The sequence below is a fragment of the Strigops habroptila genome, chromosome 4 (assembly GCF_004027225.2).
Source record: "Strigops habroptila isolate Jane chromosome 4, bStrHab1.2.pri, whole genome shotgun sequence".
NCBI classification, from domain to species: domain Eukaryota; kingdom Metazoa; phylum Chordata; class Aves; order Psittaciformes; family Psittacidae; genus Strigops; species Strigops habroptila.
The window spans coordinates 81,787,357-81,806,952 of NC_046358.1; the positions used below are offsets into that span (position 1 = coordinate 81,787,357).

Here is a 19,596-nt window from a genome sequence, read left to right on the forward strand (position 1 = left end):
GGCGACGTCCCTCCCGCCTTGCGCGAGCGCGGCTCCGGCGCGCGCGCTTCTTTCCCCCGCCCCCCCGCCTCCCCCTTCTTCTTTCTCCTGCCGGCCAATCAGCGGCCTGGCCTTGGAGGCGGGCGGGGCGGTGGCGGGCAGGTCCCGCGCGGGCGGCGGGGCAGTGTCTGCTGAGGGGATTGGGGGGGCGGGGGTGTCTCTGTGGAGAGCCGGCGGCAAAGCGGTACCGAAACACTCCCCCTCCCTTCTCGCCCAGTCCTCTTGGTTCCACACATGTTTCCCCACCTCAGTAGCTCCCTCCTCAGGTCCGCGGAGGATGTTCCCCCTCACAGACACGGCTCCGTTGAGGTGTAGGTCAGGGGAAGGTGGGGTGAGGAGCGGGGCTGTAAGGAGGGAGGGAGGGACGTGAGGGAGACGGGGCGGGCAGCGCGGAGTCGGCGCTGAGGGAGCTGAAGAGGGGGCTGGACGCGGGGTGGAGGTAGGAGGCTGATGGGGGGTGTTGTGAGGTGCGACCCGCTACCAGGAGGCGGTTAAACCGCGCTTGTGCTGCAAGAGAAGAGAAAAGTTTAGGCTGCCTTGGGGGGCGGGGGAGAGCAGACAAGATCCGTGTTTTATCAACTTCGCGCTTAGGTGCTTTGTTTTTAACTTGCGTTTATCCTGGGTGCACTTCTTTTATAACTACTCGTATCCTTTCTTTTTAAATAAGGGGGGGGAATCTCCCATGAAACTTTTCCCTTTTCGGAAGGCGGGACTGAAACAATACCCGGTGCATTGTTTAAATGTAGAACCTCCAGCGCCTATTTTATTTATTTATATATTTTCTTTTCGGTAGGGTTTTATTGCCGCCGCTGTTGTGATAGCGCTTTCCCCTCTTGTGTTTACAGCTTCTGTGAGGGAGAGACGCTCAGAGGAAGAACCAGGATCCCTGGGCTGCATAAACAAGGAGAGCAGGAGTCCATCTAAGCAAAGCTGGAAGGATTTCACCTTGTTGCTGTTTGTTTCGGGAGATTATCCCTCCCCCCGCCCCGGACACTCTCCAGCTGAGCGTTTGTTTCGTTGCTGCCTCCACAGCCGGCCAGAAAAAAAGCGCTTTACATGTTAGAGGTGATTTTTTGTCGTGGCGTGCCTGCAAGAGAGACATCAGCACCAGTGTTCGGGGGGGATGAGGGAGATATGATCGACTGAGGTTTTCCCTACCTCCGGCTGAACGTGAGAGTTTTAAGTGACATCGCCGCTGGCCTGTGGCAGGCTGGCTGCACAGCGAGCCGGAATCACAGCCAGAGCTGCTCGGTTTACCTGCCCGAGGACCCTTCAAACCCTGCTATTGACGGTAGAGATTTGTATCCAAAGGAAAATCGGATTAATATAAACTATGCAGAGCTTTGCGGGGATATCTGGAGACTACCCTGTCTGCATGGCTAATCTTGAAATTGTCTGAAATAAATCCTTAGTGCAAGGAATAACGAGATACTTTCAATTAGTTGGGTTTTTTTTTCTCAACGCTTTTTTTTCCTGCTGCGAGAATTTTAATACTTCTGTTGGGAAGGTTTTCACAGGAGAATGGGACACATGCTGGAAAACTCACCACGCTTCATAAAAATGACGGGGGGAGCAGTTTCCATCATCGTTGCGGTATGAAAGGTACTCTTTGGATTGTCTGCTGGTGTCTGAGATGGATCAGTCTCTCTCTGTTTCTGTTAGCGATGTGCTGAGGGATCTGGATTTACTGAAATACTGACGCCCATAAACTTACTCCCTCTCTGTGGAAGGCATTGGATGTGACAGCGCGGAGAAACATGTGTTTCACATTTCTGACTGGTTGTTTTGGTGCAATAAATACCTCCACCAGAAACACTGACTTAGGTGGCGATTATCATACCGGGAGGCACGGGGAGTGCTCCTTTCGGGCTGCATGCGGAGTGAGCACAAATCAAAGAGTCCGCCGCTCCTGTGAAGTGGAGGGGTCGGCTCCCCCCAGGCTGCGGGGCAAAGGCAGGGGGGGATGTACCCACCCCACCGCGGAGAGCCCGGCCTCGGGGTGCGGAATGAGCAATGACCAAAGTGCTGTCAGGAGTGGCAGGCAGTCGGATCGGATGGGGAGCAGTGAGGCAAGAACCGTGGATCGCGAAATTACTGCCCGGAGGAATAGCAGGCGAGGCGGAATGATGATAAAGTTAAACTTCTGTTTCATCTTCTGTCGGGGATGGTGGGCGTTTCTGTTGCTTCAGCTCCACATGTTGCAAGCACTGGCACAAGGTAGGGCTAGAGACGTTTTTGTTTATAGAAATGCCGCATCTGCCTTCTCAGAGGAAGGGAATCTCGCTCGGGTGCAGAGAAACCCTTTTAGTTTATCCTTGTCAGAGGTAAACTGCAGAATTTGTACTGGGCTGATTTCATCTAGCAATGGTCGTTTCTTACACGCAGTCGTTTCTTTATGGAACAGGGTTTTGCAGTCTGTACCTATGTGTTTCTCTCCCTTTCTTGTCCTATCCTTCCCCTATCCCAACCTTCCACTGAGACTCAAAAGCCCTACCGGAACCAAACCTGCTTTTTTTTTTTTTAATTTGCTTAAATATGTCTGCACATTTCTGTCCTTTTAGGCAGCAAAAGAGTTAACTGCTGGTGTGTGTGTGTGTGTTTAAAAACACTGTGCACTGAGATAAGTTATTAGGAGAAGGGGAGTCATAAATCCGCCAACTAGAAGTAAATCAGGCATGTAAAAGGAATTCTTTAAACATATGAATACTATTCTATGTGAACCTCGGTTCCAGCATTGTTCGGTTCTTTTGGATTGCCAAGTAACATTTACCCGAGACAAAAACTGCAATTGATTCGTATCTGAGCATTTCCACATCAGAGATCCTTGCAGTCAAATGAGTCACTTGTAAAGGAAGGGTCAGAGTCCACCAATAGACTTTAAATATCAAGTGTCAGTCACTTTGGATGTAAATTCCCTTCTCAAAAAATTGCCAAATGTAGCCTAATTCTTAATAATCCTTTGACAGAGTAAACAATAAATGGCAGGCAGAAGCATTACAGTTGGCTGCGCCAAATAACATGCTGAACAAACGCAGCTTTCACTTTCTTTGCTGGGTTGAGTTTTATTGCTGTGTGCATTGTCTGACTGAAGTGGTGTGTGTTGGACAATGCAGAACTGTATCGTGTGGGACGAGGCGTTAGTTATTAAAAGCGGAAGTTAATACTCTATGAAGGGGAATGGTCTTTGTGTTTTAGTTCTTTGTTTTCAAGTATTTCAGAGGGAACAGCGATGCATTCAGTTTTAATAGCTGGATGGGCTTGTGTGTTGAGGAAGAGGGGTTTTAAGCCAAGTCTGCTGTAGTTTGCTTGCTCAGGGTTTACTACTGCATCCTCGGAAAGTTTGGAGCCGCAGGATACAGAAGAGTTTTAATCCAGTGTTTAATAATGGACTCCACCCTCATAAACCTTTCTCAGTGCTTTGTTTATGCTGTCATTGCTATTCCCAAACTACTTATGCTGAGGCCTGCAAGCCCTAAAAGGGCATTGTTATTCTGAAACAAGACATACCTGAAATAATTCTCTCTGCAAATTAAAATTCACCTTCTTTCTTTTTGGTTATTGATAGATGCTAACATGATGCTTCATTTTGGAACACAGATGCTCATGATTCTTGCTGTTTATGTTAAAAATGCAAAAAATTTTCATATAAGGCAGGTTTAAGTGCCAGTGATTCAGGAATCAATTTAGATGCCATGTAAACCAGTTTTCTGTGGTTTAGTAGTAAACCAGCTGTATTACTGGATTAAAAAGCGAGTTGAAACTTTAGTTTAGCACATAGTATAGAAAAATGTTTCAATAGCATATTTTGGATTACTAAGCATTTGCAGTAGTATCAGTTTTAGGTAATACATATCTTGGGGGGGTTATGTAGTGTTTACAAAGTATCCTAAAGTCAAGTCCTAATACCAAGTTAGTTTTACACATCAGTATTTAAGAGGGGGAAGGGGAAGCAAAGAGAGTGAGAAGCATTATTTCTGAGAAACATTGGTGCAGATAAAGATACGGAGTTTAGAAGACATCCAACAATTCATAATGCAGAAACAAAATACCTTTTTATGTTTATATAATGCAGAGAGCTTCTACTGGGTTTTCACAAAATTTGTATTCATTCATAACTTACTATTCTTTCTGCGCTCTGAATTCTAATGGGTCCTAATACATTCGTCATTTTTATGCAAAAATTTACTTTAGAGAGAAAGTGACAAAAATTTTCATAAAAGTCCTTCAAAATGGAAATCTTGCTACAGCCACATAAGGTTTTTAATGGAATGATGTGGTCATATGCATGAGAGAATTACATGACTCCAGTCTTTTTATATGATAAAAAAAATGAACATTCTGAATATATGGGCCATGGCTGTTTTGAATGAATCATAATCCTATGCTATAACCAGCTAATGTTTCCGTATAACTACTTCAGCATTAAAGAAATAAATATTTCAGGCATACTGAGATACAGGTTCTTAGTTCATAGGAAACAGATTAGATAAAGTTGTTGAGATTAAGTGTTTGTACTGTAAGGTGAATAGAAGATTTTCAACTGCAACAGGTTGGTTGAGTATTCTCCAATACTTGAATGATCATCCTGGTAAAAGCAGATCTGAAGGAAACTGTAGATAAAACCACTTGTAAATTCATTTTGTACTTAGCTCTTCAGCTTGCCTGTCTTCTGGTAGTTGTGTTACATAATTAGATATAATGATTTATTTGATTTCTTTTTCCTTTTCAAAGTGAATTTAATTATTTCAGAGCATACAGTGGTTTATTGCACTGAGTATTAAAGCATTCTCTTCGAACCGTAGTAGTATCAGTAGAGACCTCATTGTGGGAGTGATTTTCTGGGTGGAAAAAATGTACGGATGACAAAGGTTGTGGCCTGTCCCATGAGGGCAGCCAGGGATGGTTCTCCTGCGCCTATAGTGGCTGCAGACCTGCAGAGATGCCTGTTCAGAGTGTGTGTATCCCACCACTACATTGGCCTGTCTGTGAATGGGAAGCTTGTCAGAAAAATTAACCTGTAAGAGCCTGAAAACTGTTGCACATTTCTTTGTTTACTCAGTTCTTTATGCCTGCCAGCCTCTGCCATGGCGCCTCTTTTCTTGGCAGTTTTGTTAAATTTGAGTATTAGGTGCTAGTTAGCCTCAAGTCATTGTGTGTCATCAAATAGTGATGAGATGCTAATTGATAATCACTATAATTATCAAATTAGAATTTGCAAGGTGATGGTAGAAGTGAATAATTTCCACACAGTAACTGGCTGCTCTACTTAGAAGAACATTTTCCTGCAGTGACGTCTAGCTCAGGGGTCTAGCGTGCCTGGGCATAGTCCTGTTGAATCCATGGAGGTCGTTGTAGGATTGGAATTTATTAGTTATGTATGAGATTAACAAACACTGATGCCTGCTGAGGTACAAAATGTTTACTAAAATACTAGAATATTTGTATGGAAATAGAAAAATTCTGCTTGTTTAAATAGGTTGGAAGTTGCTAGAGGCTACTCTACATGCATCTTAATGGCTTTAAGTGCCTTCCCAATGTCTTACTTTTGTTGAAGAGTGAAAAAATACTTAAAAAATATACTCCCTGGGATTGATGGCTGTTGTTCAGAATGATTTCAGAATAGATAAAAGCAGTGCAAAGCTTTAAGCTTTTCCTGCAGGAGATGGGTATCTTTAAATATTAAGAAAGAGAAGCTTGTCTGATTTCTCTTAGTTTTACAGCAATGGAAGTGTAATCTTTTTTATGCACCTTGATCAAATCTGTAATTCAGAATTCTACGTGTACCTGAATGTGCATTTAAGGTGATATTGATATCTATTACACTTTGACAGAAGCCATGACTTGGTAGATAGAAGGAAGTGTTTCTGGGGCCCAACTTTTTTAATTCAAATATTTGGTGTGGTGTAATTTCTAAATATGCTAAGTGTAGGAAGTGTTTTCAAGCAAATTTCAAACTGCATTAGATGCAGAGATGATAAGCAACTTGCGTAGAGTATGTAGTTGTTGGAAGAACAGAAACGGTTAAATGCGAGGGCAATACTTAGTGGAGAGTGAAGAGCATTCTGAATTAAGTGTAGAATGATGCATTTCTAATTCCAAAAAAGATTCTGTAACTGGTTATTGGAAACTCATTAATTTGTATTGGATTTACCTCTTGTGTTCCCTTTCTTTAGATGAACATTTTAAGTATGTGCTAGTTTTTAGACGGGTGAATTCTTTGTGTATATAATCATAATAATTGAAAAATTGATCTGGAGGAGTAGATACAAGCCGGGTCTAAATAGAAATGGGGTGGAAAGAGCTGGCTTTTTCTGTGGCCATATCATGTGACTTCTGACTCTACTGTGGTAAATGTAGGTTTGGTTTATATGCTTATATTCTGCTGAAAAATGGCTTATTCTCAGGACTTCTCAAAGCAAGTTCAAAAAGATGTGTATATATCTCAGTAACACTTTAAGTACAGGGTTTCTTGAGAGTGCAGTGTAACAGTACTATTAAAGGTGAAGGAAGAGCATATGTAATAGGTGTTTATCAGTATTGTTTTGATGCATTACCAGAAGATGCTTAGCCCAGGACTAACCTTTAGAGAGATTCTGGCAGTTACGCTGTGTGACTTTCACATCACTTAAGAAGAATGGAAGGGGATCTGTGTCTCATAGACCTTGAAAGGTTGTTCTGGAAGGTCCTGTCATCTCTGTGCATAGTCATATGTTTTGAACAACAAAGACAAGTATTGGCTAATATTTTAAAGATTGTTTACTGATTAAACAAACCATAGAAATTTTAATAAACAATCTTAAAGGGAATTATTAGGAAGCTGTTAAGTGCAGGCCTTCGGCTTCTGTATGTCTCAGAGGGATTTTTTTTTTTGTTGTTTTATTGTTCTTACCAGCACATAAATACAAGTCTTGAACACACTCTAGATTCAAACAGAAGATTTTCATGCATTTAGTGACTTTGATACCGCTTTACCTGAACATCCCATTCTGAATGACCTGGTTATTTGGCTCACTTGGACCTTTCTTCTGTAAGGGATCTGTGGGCAGACTAGAGGCAATTAGTTCCTCATGGAGCAAAGTCTTGTTCATGTAGGGTTCATTGCAGAACAAGACCTTTGTTACTTCCCTCTTCACAGGTACATACGGAATATGTATTTAAATAATCTCAAATGAACAAATTGATGATTTGTCAGTCTTTTCAAAATTGTGTTTTCTTGAAGTTATAACTTATAAACTAGAATAATTTTTATAAGATTTCTGGAGAGATTAGAGAATGCCAGAACTAAGGTAGCTTGTGCATCTTTAATCTGAATTCTTTATGTCTGTGTTATGATTAAGTTTAAATTGATACATATTAGTTTACTGTCTACATTAGTCAGAACTAAGATGAATACTGCTCACTGATCAATTTTTCAGTATTTTGTTTGCTGGTCAGTGGCTCCATCTTTCATTTACTTCAAATCTTTTAAATTCAGCCCAGGAAGACTTTTGTGGGGACTAAAGGAAGAACTGTTAGAAGCTATAGTGTGGCTAAGGATTAGACTACTTACAGTTATTACAGCTGGAAAGCAAGTGATTGGTGGGACTTGATTTCTATTTCTGTCTGTGGAGTATTTTCTAGTGAATGAAGATCTTTGCTCCATGTGTCTCAAAAATGACCCATACACCTCATGTAGAACAAAAATATAACTTCGTCAAGGTCTGTTCCCGAAGAAGTTGGGGTTTCTGGAGTTATTTCTGGCTGTGCTGATGTTGGTCTTATTACAGACTATTTCAGACAATTCCATAATTCTTATTCCCTAGGACTCTTCTGATAAGTGGCCTCATATGTAGCCTAGACGTATTTACTAAATTGGAGATGTGCAGTAGTTGGTGTGCTTTCCCAACACATGGGAAATGTGGTGTTTGCTCAGTTTATTGGTTATAAATAGGTGTTAAATAAATGCGATAAAATTTTTTTCATGTAAAAAACCTTCCAGTTCCTTTACGGACATGGCCTTTGGAATATCACAGCCCTGGAACTTCCAATATGTTCTATAGGAATTAGTTCATGTAGCACTTGCAGGTCTGAGTTTAAGGGGTTACATAGCTGAGAAGCAAAGAACCTTTTATTTTAATGTGCATACTAACTTAATTACTTTTAAACATATATAACTTTTGGTAAGATTTATTCATGACACAAATTCTTGGCTTCTAGACATACATATTTGTATACTGTATCTTGAGCATTAGTATTTTTGGTTTACTAAGGGTTATTTTTTGTTCTCCCCTTGCTACAAAAAATAATAAATCTATTACTAGAATATATTCTAGTCTGTTGCTGATCATATAGTTTATCTGTGAAATGCCCCTGGGGTGTAATACAAATGACAGCCTCAGTAATATTAAAAATGTAGATCTAGGCTTTTTAAGGAAAGTGTTTTTAAAGTTAATTTTCATCTGTTTAGCTCCCTGAACTAGCTCAAACTGGGGTCACACAAAGCATCAGGGACAATGCAGAAGAGGCAATGGGAACGGATGGCCAGCGGGCATGACCCTGGCAGCCATCACTGAGATCTGTTTAAATTGTCAGAGACTTTTCAGGCTCAGACAAAACACAAGGGAATGGACACTGCCTGACTTCTGAAAAACACCTGGAGGCTGCTGTGCCTGGGCAGAAAATAGAAAGGTTACTGCCTTTAAAAGGGTGGTTTAGAAGACTTAACTTTGGATTTCTTCTCTGAAAGACCCTTTCAGTGAGCTTCTCCCTCTGTTAGATGAAGTTTTCCTAAAGAAAGTCTTCCTAACCTAAGCTTGTAAGGTAAGTGCCAAACTTAGGTAATACGAATATTCCTTTTAATCCCTGTATATCTCAATTCTCTAGGCTATTATGGGAATAATATATTTGCCTTAAAAAAAGAAACTTTGTAACTTAAACTGCAAATTCCACAGGTATTACTTTTTAACATTTGTATCTAATACACAGATTCAGGAGGTAAAAATGGCGGTGTGAGCTCCAACTACTCTGATAAAAGGAAGTCTGTAACACCACTTTATGCAAAACGTGGAAATGGATTGTACAGTCTTATGTCACACCATCCAGATAACTTCTGAAGTGTCACTTTTGATGAATGATAAAGCACTTTTGGTTTTTAAGCAGATAACTTCAATCTTTAATCCTGTTTTTCACATTTCCATGCTCTATTGCGGCAGCCTGAAGAGAAGGTTGATTCTGATAGATAAATCACTGTCCCCTAGGTCTCTTTAAACCACTTTATGGTCTTTCAAGTCATAAGCCATATATTTTTCTAATAAACTCCTAGGTCTAACAAGTTATCTAAAAAATAGTTTGTAGGGTATAGCCCTCTTGGACCAGAAAGTAGAGAATAATGATACATAGCTTCAGTACATGTTGCCAGAATGGTCCCACATTGATTCCAGGCTGAAATTGAAGTTTGCAACTTATTACACAAAGAATCAGATGATCTGGTAGACACTACTTTCACCCTCAGATTCGCATTTGTCTAACTTTGTATATTTATTAGGCAAGAATGTTATGGCTTTCATACGTGTTTTTGGCATTAAATTCATAGGAAATCTACTCAGTAGTTTTGCTACCTTTTAGGGGAAGATACTAAGAAAATGATGGAACTATAATGCAAATATTTCAGATGTTAAGACATAGAGAAAAAACACTTTTTGTTGTACTTGTACTGTATGTTCACCTAACATTTGTGCTAAATACAGACTCGGTACAACACACTCATTGCTATCTTCTTTGCACATTGAGGAATGACCCTTGTTTCTTACTTCTTATCTGTCAAGAACTGCAAAGGACAGTCATGACTAAATACTTCTAAAATAACTAAATGGTATGCAGTGATTGGAAAAGAAATATGTGGTGCTATGCTATACTTGCAATTCAAAGATAATACCTTTATCCTAACATGGAACACATGGCAAGTGACACACTGGTGTAGTATTGAAGGGTAGGAGGAGGTTAAGGGGAATTCTCTGTCAGTATTTCTGAATGTGTGGACTGATTAGTGTAATTTTAAGACTTTTTGAATCTGAGCGTGTAAAGGTACAACTATTCCTGTTGATTGTTCAGGATTTTTCTTTCCTTCAGTATCAAGAGACTGACAAACCAGATTCTACTCTATCGTGCTAATGTAACATTCACAAAATAGCACCCTGTTGCTTTCTTCCCTGCTGTCACCATTGTTTAGAAGCTCTTTGTCTGTGAACAAATATGTCCTTTAAAGTCTTCAAGCACCCTTTCTATGCTGCGTAAAGAAACTTTTACAGTAGCTCAGCTGATAATGCACTGAAAATACTGTTGTCCCATAATGAAGACTGTCTTTTTGTTCGCATGTATGCCCATCTGTGTGTCTCTCTGTGTCCCCTATTTACTTCATTTATTTGTCCCAGGCTGATAAAGCCTCTATCACAATGTGCTTCTAGTCTCTGATTATTGCTCCTACATGCTATTGTAATACAAGTAATACCTACTGCTAGTAAAAGGCTGAGGTGATAGTGTAAAACTGCTTCTACATGGGAAATGTAGAATAGATTCCTTAGTTATCCTCTAACTGGGCGCAGAATGGCTTTTCTGGGACGCTTGTATTACCTGAAGCAGGGCTTTTGTTGTGCTGGAAGACCTTGTTCGCTACAGATAATCAGAAAGATTGTTTAATGGTAGATTATCCTTGGCATTGTTTTTCAGAAATGTCAGATAAGACTAAGGGGCAAGAGATCAGGAACTGTTACTTCTGTGTTTTACCTTTTGCTATTTTTATTGCCATGAAGAAGTTATTTTTGTTTTTGAAGAGGGAGTAACTGAAGTTAGTTTTAAAAATCATTTTAATATGTGCCACTTCAGACACCAGATTTAAGGTGAATGCCGTCAACTAATTTCCCATTTCCCTGTAGCTTCTACTTTTTATAAACATAACTAGTTACTTTTTTATTATGAGCAACATCAGACATTCTTAAATTCTTAAGAAATCTTAAATGGGGAAAAATCTTTGGATTATTGTTAAATTCATTTCCTGCTACGGCATTTGCAACCATCATTTTTAAAGTAACAGTTTTTTAAAGAGAAAGACAACATTTTTTTTTAGTTATCTTACAGTTTTTTTAATTGTGTACTGTCTTCTTTCTTGGAACTAATATGCAGGATTCTTAGCTTAGAAGAACTACTGAGAGGCATGTGAGGTTTTTTTTTCCTCTTCAAAAGAATGCATATGTTGTATAGTAACTTACTGAAAGTTGTAGCCTGAGAGAAGGCCTGTTCCCAAAGCCTAATCATGCTAGTGCTTGTTATCCATACAACAAGGCTAAAAGTTCACTTTTTAGGGTTTCTGTTCGTAGAAATGGGAGAATAGATTAATAATTCTGCCTTAATTCTATTAACAAAGTAGCTGTGATGCTATTGTGCGATGAAGTCATCAGCGCAAAGTACTTCAGGACTTTGAGAATAAATCTTCCATGTATCCACAAGTGTGAAGTAGCAATGAATAACAGAGCGAGGCAGATTTCATACCTGTGCGTTTTGAAAACTTATCCTGAAATCATTTATGTAGTACTTAACATCTTTATTTCAAGATCCTCTATACTAGTGCTGATAGCAATCTTCCTCAGATTTAATTATTGTCATTATATATGATTTATTATTAGCATTGAATGGGTCAAATATTTGTGCATATTTTTCTGAATCTTCAGTTGAGAATTCTGAGTTAATGATTGTCATGTCATCCTCAAAAGTTTTAAGTGCTGGTAATTCGACGTTACATTCACTATGTAAATGTATCATAATTAAAATGATACCTTGTCAATCCCATTCAGGTTTCTCATAGTATAATTTTCAGCTTTTGTATACCAGATATAGCTATGTCTTCTGCTACCCAAAGCCTCAACAGACATATTTATGGCATGCTGGTGTCAGTACAAATCTACAATGTTAACTGTTGTGTCTGTTCAAATTTGAAGAGTGCAAATTTTATTAATTCTGTTACATAAATCTGGGTAAGATCTAAAACTTCAATTTTTGGCATTTTCAAATTGTTGAGCTCCACTTTAAAAAAATCAGTGGAGCAGCCAGTGAGAAAATATAAACTGGCTCAGCAATTGGACCATCTTGATCTCATAGGCAGAGATGGGTACTTTTCACCAATAACAGTGCAGAATGGGAGCTTGATGGCACCAACAAATGTTATACTGCTTTCACCCTAAACACTCTTTGACCAAATAGAGATATAAAACCTTTCTCAATTTATTGTATATGTCTGACATTATGCTGAATACATCTGGTTTAAAATTTCCTTCCTATAGGCAATTTCCTCTATAAGTTGGCAGTCAGTGAGAAGAGACAAAAACACAACTAAACCACAGGCAAATGAAACTAAAAGCTGTCAGCAGAGGAAGCTGTAGGCAGATAGAGCTTTTAAAATTACCTCAGCAGCAGTGGTGGCTTCCTCTAAATGGCTGAGCCCAAATGGGCTCAACGGAGGAAGGAAGGATATTCTTTGGTCTAGGTTCTACTCTCACTAAGTAGCATTGTGTTTTCATTGCCCTTTAAATCATTAGTTTCATTGTGAGAGTAAATAAATGGGGGATTAAATCAAACATCAGTACATAGGAGTTATTTTTCTATAATTACAAATGACAAAATACAAAAGCTTTCACCCATTGTAGTAAAGGGGAGTGATTTATCAGTATGAATTGGTGGCAGGTGAATTGGGAGACAGAGACAGTGTTTTTCATCTTCTAATTTTATTCTGTTGTTCAGTTAGAGCTTGGGAGGAAAAGAGTAACTGTCAGTTTGTGCTTGTGCAGTCTCGTCAAAGAGAGTTATTAGGTTAATAAATGATCAGTGATATTATTTAATATCTGTCCTGATGGTTTAATACAAATGAGGTCAAAGTTTTCATAAAGTGCTGAGTATTTTTGGATTTCCACACTTACATGTGACCAAATGTTCTTACGTATAAGAACAAGAACTCTTAGTGTTCTAAATATCTTTCTAGCAAGCTGCTGGACGTTATAAATCCTGCTAAGCCAGCTTCTGTGCAAGTGGTCGTCATAGTGGAGTAAGTGTTAGCTGTCACTTTATTAGAATTAATGGCATAACTACTCATGTTTACTTGAACTTCATTGCAGCATGAAGTGATTAGGAACTGGTGCTTTGGTGAATTATGGCATGTTGCACGTTTTTTATAACCAATTAGTGAGTGTTGGTGTTGGGCACCTGCAATACATCTACTTGTCACTCACACTTGAGTTGAATTTAATTAACATCCATATCTGTGAGTTTACCAGAAGAGTTCTGTTGGAACAATTAACATGTGACGAAAACAGTGGATACCATCTAATTCCGTAAAGAAAGAAAATGTTTGCTACGTTTGTTTTGTTCCAAGACCAGATATAGTGCTGTTCTAAGGGCATAACTACTTGATTGAAAGAGCTCCCCAAACCAGTACCTGAGTTGTCAGATACAGGTTTCTTATAATTCAGTCAAATCTTTTATTCTGTTTGAAAGGCAAATATCGATTTCATACATATTTGCAGCTCTCAGTCCCTTTTCCAGACATCTAACAGCTTCAGCTGCCTTGAAAATCTGGAGAAGTGGCTACATGCTGAACCAACTGTGTGTGTGCATGCTTGGTCAGATGCTGCATCAAGGCAAATAAATCACAAGACAGGGCTAGTCAGAGCTTGTGTAGGAAGCTGACAAGTAGAATGTACTGTAAATATGAAGAACCGTCCATAGTGATTGATATATTGGGGATTTTTGAAGCCTTCAGTGTGTTCCAAGCCCTCTGAAGTCCTACTAGTGATGCTGATCAGAAGTTCTTTTACTTTTTTTGATTTTGCTAGGCAAAGTATTACATCTACATAGGAAGACATTTTAAATTAACATATTATTATTAGGCATGTTAATGCTTTGCATAATTTTCCAAAATTACATTTCAATGCCTCTGCCCTGTTTTTAATAATTCTTTTTTAACAGGTTATTTTAGCACCTCTGAAAGAATGTTTTGAATCATTTGGCTTTGAATTAAATAATTGTACCCTTATAGTGTTCAGAACTGTGACCCTCGGGGTGCAATGTAAAAAGGAAAATATTGTTTTAGCAATAATTTCCACTTTTAGTTCCTTCTCCCCTACTCAGTTGCCTTCACCTGCTCCTCTAAATTCTGCTGCCAGAAGCAATGATAAAGCAAAAGAAAAAGCCATGGAGGTAAGCTACAGAGATAGTATGAATAGTGCCCAGCCTTAACTAAAGCCCTCTAACAACATCTCAAGTTTTACAACACTCATCTTGGAGGCCTTCTCCTTCCTTTTGTGAGGTTGGTTTGTTCCCGTTTCACATAAATTCCTCAAAATTAATTTAAAAATGCTTCTGATATTTTAAGTCAAAATTTTTAACTTTGTAGAGTGAGTTTTAAAATACTCATTCTGCTCTGTGCAGTCAATCCATATTTAATTTTATAGACCCTTCAAACTTCCCCACAAAAAAACCTCCATTTTCTTTATGTTGGAGGGAAAATAGAATGCATTTTAAGAGTTTTAGCTTCACATTTAGTTAGTTGTTGCAGTTATACACATAATGGTCCTTTATAACCTTTCTTAGTTGTCTAAAACTATGTGAAAACAATGATATTGAAGTAATTATCTACAATGTGACCTTAATAAACATTAAGATGCTGTTCTGAAGCCAAATGACATACAACAGGGTGGCATATTTCTTTTTTTGTTTCAGATAATGACATTAATGTCAGCATCTTGTGTTATGTGTGATCCTGTAATTTACTGGAGGGGGCTATAAAATTAATTTTTGTGATTCAGATGCATATATTGCAGATTTTCAGATTTCTAACCATAATTTGTGTTTATGTCTGCATCTAAATGTAGCTTCATTTTGTACCTTGTAAATTGACTGAGAGAAACTGTATGAAATTGCATGATCTTAAATGGAGATTTCAGATCTCCTAAGTCTGCATCGTGAAACATTATCATGTTAGAGTCAAAATACTTGTGGTTATCCAGTTACTTAGTGCTGCTTTTTCATGTCATTATGTGTGCAGCAGTTCTTTCAGAAACAAAGAGGTCTGGTCTTTCAGATGTACCATCTTTGAAGAAACAGCTGAAGGCAACAGGTTTCAAGCTCTTTGAAACCTTTGTGCTTTGAGTCCTTGGTAAAGGATGGTCTATCATCACTCGCGGTCATTTATGAAGTGGGCTTTTAAATTTGTGGGAAGAAAAATGAAGTGCATTATTACATGATGCATAAAAAGGTGTCTTTTTTCCCTCCTTAGAATACATTATTCTTCCTATAGAATACATCTTCTATATTTTAGAACTTGGGAAAGTTATTAGGCTAATTACAATGAATCCTTTTGGTAGAAGAAAACTAATGACCATCTAAACTAATATTGTAAAAAGGAAGGTTAAGATTTATATGGCTTGGTTAAACATGATAACTAATGTAATTTTACTAATATCATAATGTGATGTATAAAAGTAGGTGATTTTAATTTTAGCCTATGTTCCATAAAGCTGACATGTTAGAAACATTCTAACTTTGTAGAGTGAGTTTGACATGTTAGAAGTCACTTTGACGTAGAGTGAGCTGACATGTTAGAAACATTCTCTGACATGCTGATTTTTACTTTAAAATACTTTGAAGGGTTATAAGCTTCAAACGTGTGTTACTGGTATAAAATTCTTAATAGTTTTTCTTCAGGCATTTGAAAGCTTCAGTTGTGTTGGGTGGTTTTAAAACTTTTTTCGTTGAGGAATTAATGTATGGAGTAGGGTTACTTAAAAGTATTACTGAAGTTATGCAGATTAATTCCAATGAAGTTCTTTAACATCAGTGAGTAAACTGCTCTCTTCTTCTTACTGTCACTCTGATACAATTTTTTTGCACATAAGTAAATCTGGGGGATTTTGTGTGTGAAAAAGGACAAGCTTCAGCAGCTTTCAGGAACTGAAAAATTAGTCTATCCACTTACTCAAATTGGTAGTGGAAGTAATACTCTTTCCAGGTAAAAAGTAAGTTTAAATGTCGGGGGTTTATGATGCCAATACTTGTCTTTTGTGATATATACTTCTCATAGCAGCTCATGATAAAGCCAGGGAGTCGTTTGTTTTGGTTTTGTGGCTTGGGGTTTTTGTTGTCATTGGTGGTAGTGGTGTTTTGGTTAAAAAAACCCAAAATGTTATATTTCGGCTCTATATAACAGGCTTAAGAAAATACACAGAATCAGGTTGTTGAGAAGATCAAAACCATGAAAGGTTTTTTTAAACAGAAATTTTGTTTGAACCAGGAAATAAACCATGAGACTGTATCTTCATGTGTTTAGTAAGCAAAAAAATGTAGTACATTTTGAGTAATGTTGCTTAGCACGGACAACCGTAATCTTCAGTCTTCTAGTGGGGCATGTGAGCTCTTTCATAAAATGAGGTATTTTTTCCAAGTCTGAAGTCTTAAATGTAGTTGCTTATGAAGGTATTCTAGACAGAAACAGCAATACTGAATTGTGAGTTGCATTTTACTGTACTTGGCTACTCCAGATTTGTAGATCCCCAGTGGTAAATAGGCAGTATTTATTTTAAACTCTGTTCTTTCCTTTCATTAGATCAAAGGGAAAGATATGTGTTTTCAGTAACTCAAGGATTTAGATTTATCCTGCTTTTAGGTGTCCAAAGAAATGCAATTAAGTTAAGCAAAAGAATTTCCTCTAATTGCCATGGTTTTAAAAATCAGTGTAGGAATTAACAATGCTTTATGTCCTTATGTATCTTTCTCCTTTCTGTAGAAACTCTTTCCCATAAAAACCAAGGAGCTTTGTCCCCTTACCCCTGCCTTTGGTTTTTGCCTTCCCTTTTTTGTTGTTGTGGCTTGCCTCCCTCTCCTCCCCCATTTTGTAGCTAGGGCAGGGACTTCTGTTAGCAGAAAGGGTGTCCTGTGTAGGACACAACAGAGATACTGCATAAATGGCTTTTTCCATGCTGACAGATGAAGAATCTTTCTTGAGTTCTTATCTATAAATTCCTGATACTGTCCATCTGAGCAGATAATAGAGTACATATCTCACAAACTCTAAGTTACAGAGAAAAGAGTTCAATGGGAAAACCAGCTAAAAGCTGTGGGCTCTTGCAGAGGGTTTCCTTAGAGCAGGGACTCCAGAGGGGTAGATCTTTGCCATAATCCCGAAGCCTATGCAGGTACAAGTCTCAGGTTCCAGTTAGCCTAACCCATTTATCAGAATGAACATTGAACCTTTCCGTTTGCATGTAAGCCACAAGTTTCTGTACATCAAACAAGGATTAGTGTTGGAATAGTTGAGTACAGCCCAGTCCATCCCTTTTTTGTAAAGGGTATTTCCTTAGCAAATATTGTCTCCTGGAACTCCTCAGATATATGTTGTTTGTAAGACTGGAGTTAGGTAGAAGAGTTTTATTTGATTACTGTGATTAGAGTCGCAGAGAAATCCTTTGTCATTTATCTTCTTTAGTGTCCTGATGGCTATTTGACTGTCTTGGAACCTGTTTCTCTTCATGCACCATTCAGAGAATTGTTTATTAGGTTCTGAACAATTAACCTACGCAAACTCTTTCAAGGCAAAATAAATCTGAGCAAGTGCTGGTGAAGCATTTGCAGAGTATCAATATTGCATTGATATTGCAGATATCATTCATGCATTCATTCACTTTTTGTATCTATTGGACAATATGACATAATTTAAAAGAAGAAAAATACATTTTAATAACCATGTTTCTGTATTACAGAACAGCTATTTAGGGAAATTAAAGTACTTTTTTAGCTATGAATAGTACATTAAAGAATTGTATAACAAAAATACTCATGCAGATGTCCTGCTTACTTCCTGGAAAGTACCCTATTAATTCTATTACAGGTTATTAGTAGTACCTCATAAAGTGTGTATGAAGATGAGAGTACTCTCAGTCTAAGTGAAGAAAAGTATGAAGTCAGAAGAACCAAACCTTTGAAGATGGTTTGATGCGAGTTTACTGGAGACTTCATTATATTGATGAGTTCATATGGTAGTGTTAATAATACAAAAATCTGCTACTCACAGCTTTGGATTCCTGAAATGAATGCCACAGTAATGGGAAAAAATTGGCCTCATCATCAAAAGGAGTTTGTAGTTTTTGTTGGTACTTTTAATTCCTAATCTAAAGTTACTTTTAATCAGTTTTCACATTTTGAAACCTTTGTCAAGAGAATTGGAACTGTTTTTTGTGAGGATTCTTGTATAACAAATAATGTTGCTACTAGGCAAAATACATGTTTAACTAGCATACACTTTTCTCTGGCAAGCTATTTTGATATTGATGTTAAATTAGGTTAGCTAAATAATATATCCTCACCAAAGGCAATATAACAAACTACATGTGGAGTACATTGAAGTACATGTTAGTCCATCAACTTTGTGGGGAGCCTTGTCCCTGCAAGGTAGACAAATAGTATTCTGACCTTATTGCTGCTTTGGGAGTTAATGGCCACAATAAAGATATGTATAGCTTGCTAATTACCCATTAATAATTAACCTTCTAATTTACATGTTGGTCTGCTGCTGAAAACACATGCTTTGAATTGCTCACCTTCCATTAGCATTACTTTTCAGATTTGTAAATGGGGTTTTAAAAAGCTTTAAAAGTTTGTCTAAATGAATTGAGATACCCAATTAGAAACATGCAAAAGTGGGCTCATGTCAAGAATACTTTATTATACTTAGACACTTAGGTTTATGTATTCAGTTTGTGTCCTTCATGGTTTTCAGCCTGGAATGTTTTGGGCCATTCTGGCCAAATTGACTGACTTTTCTCTGTATTACAGTGGATGAAATGGCATTTTGTTTAGACCCTGCATTACATTTAGAGAGGATAAATTATTGATTGTTGACATTTTGTACAATATCAGATGCTAGTCTCTCCAAGATCTTTCCTACAGGATGGAGTTTAATTTCTTTCTTCTTTCAAAAGTAAATAGAAAAGCACAAATCAAGTTGATTTGGAAAAATAAAGCTTTTACAAATAAAAAGATTTTTTTTTATGTTTGCATTACTTAAAATGCAATTTTTTTGTCTTCTGAATATGTTAATCTTTATCAACTGCTTCTGGTATGACATATGGTATATAATTTTGTTTCAGTTCTTTGACATCAACCTAGTTACTGTTACATAGAAATGTACAATTGGCAGGGGAAATTAGTATGTTCAGTGGCATGATACTTATAAGACTTTGAGAAGTATCTGGAGTATTCATGTGCACTGTAAGTAGACAGCTATTGGAAGAGAACTCTGCTAATTGTATGGTTATTCCTTTTCAGACAGTGCTTCTTCTGGGCCCATTTTGTTGTGATGGAGAAACTACAGCTAAATAGTTGTGAATAAAAGAGCAAAGCTCATTTAAACATATGTTTGTATTTTAAATAGTTTTATGTATATTAAAAGAAAACATACTTAACTTTGAAGTAATTAAGATGATTTTCTGAGGGGGATGGAGCACTGGCAGGAAAGAAGAAAGAGTCACGAGCTTAAAGATC

The 19,596-nt window shown here is 37.9% G+C and overlaps 1 protein-coding gene across 3 annotated transcripts in view; it reads left to right on the forward strand.

Moving 5' to 3' along the window:
• The first annotated feature begins 234 nt into the window (after nt 1-234).
• SDK1 (sidekick cell adhesion molecule 1) overlaps nt 235-19,596 on the forward strand; it is a 411,662-nt gene continuing 392,300 nt past the window's right edge. For all 3 annotated transcript variants that reach the window (XM_030484559.1, XM_030484561.1, XM_030484560.1), the window contains exons 1-2: nt 235-350; nt 885-2,256. In XM_030484559.1, the coding sequence (XP_030340419.1) occupies nt 1,797-2,256 (460 nt within the window). In that variant the 5' untranslated portion in view covers nt 235-350; nt 885-1,796. The remainder of the gene's footprint in view (nt 351-884; nt 2,257-19,596) is intronic.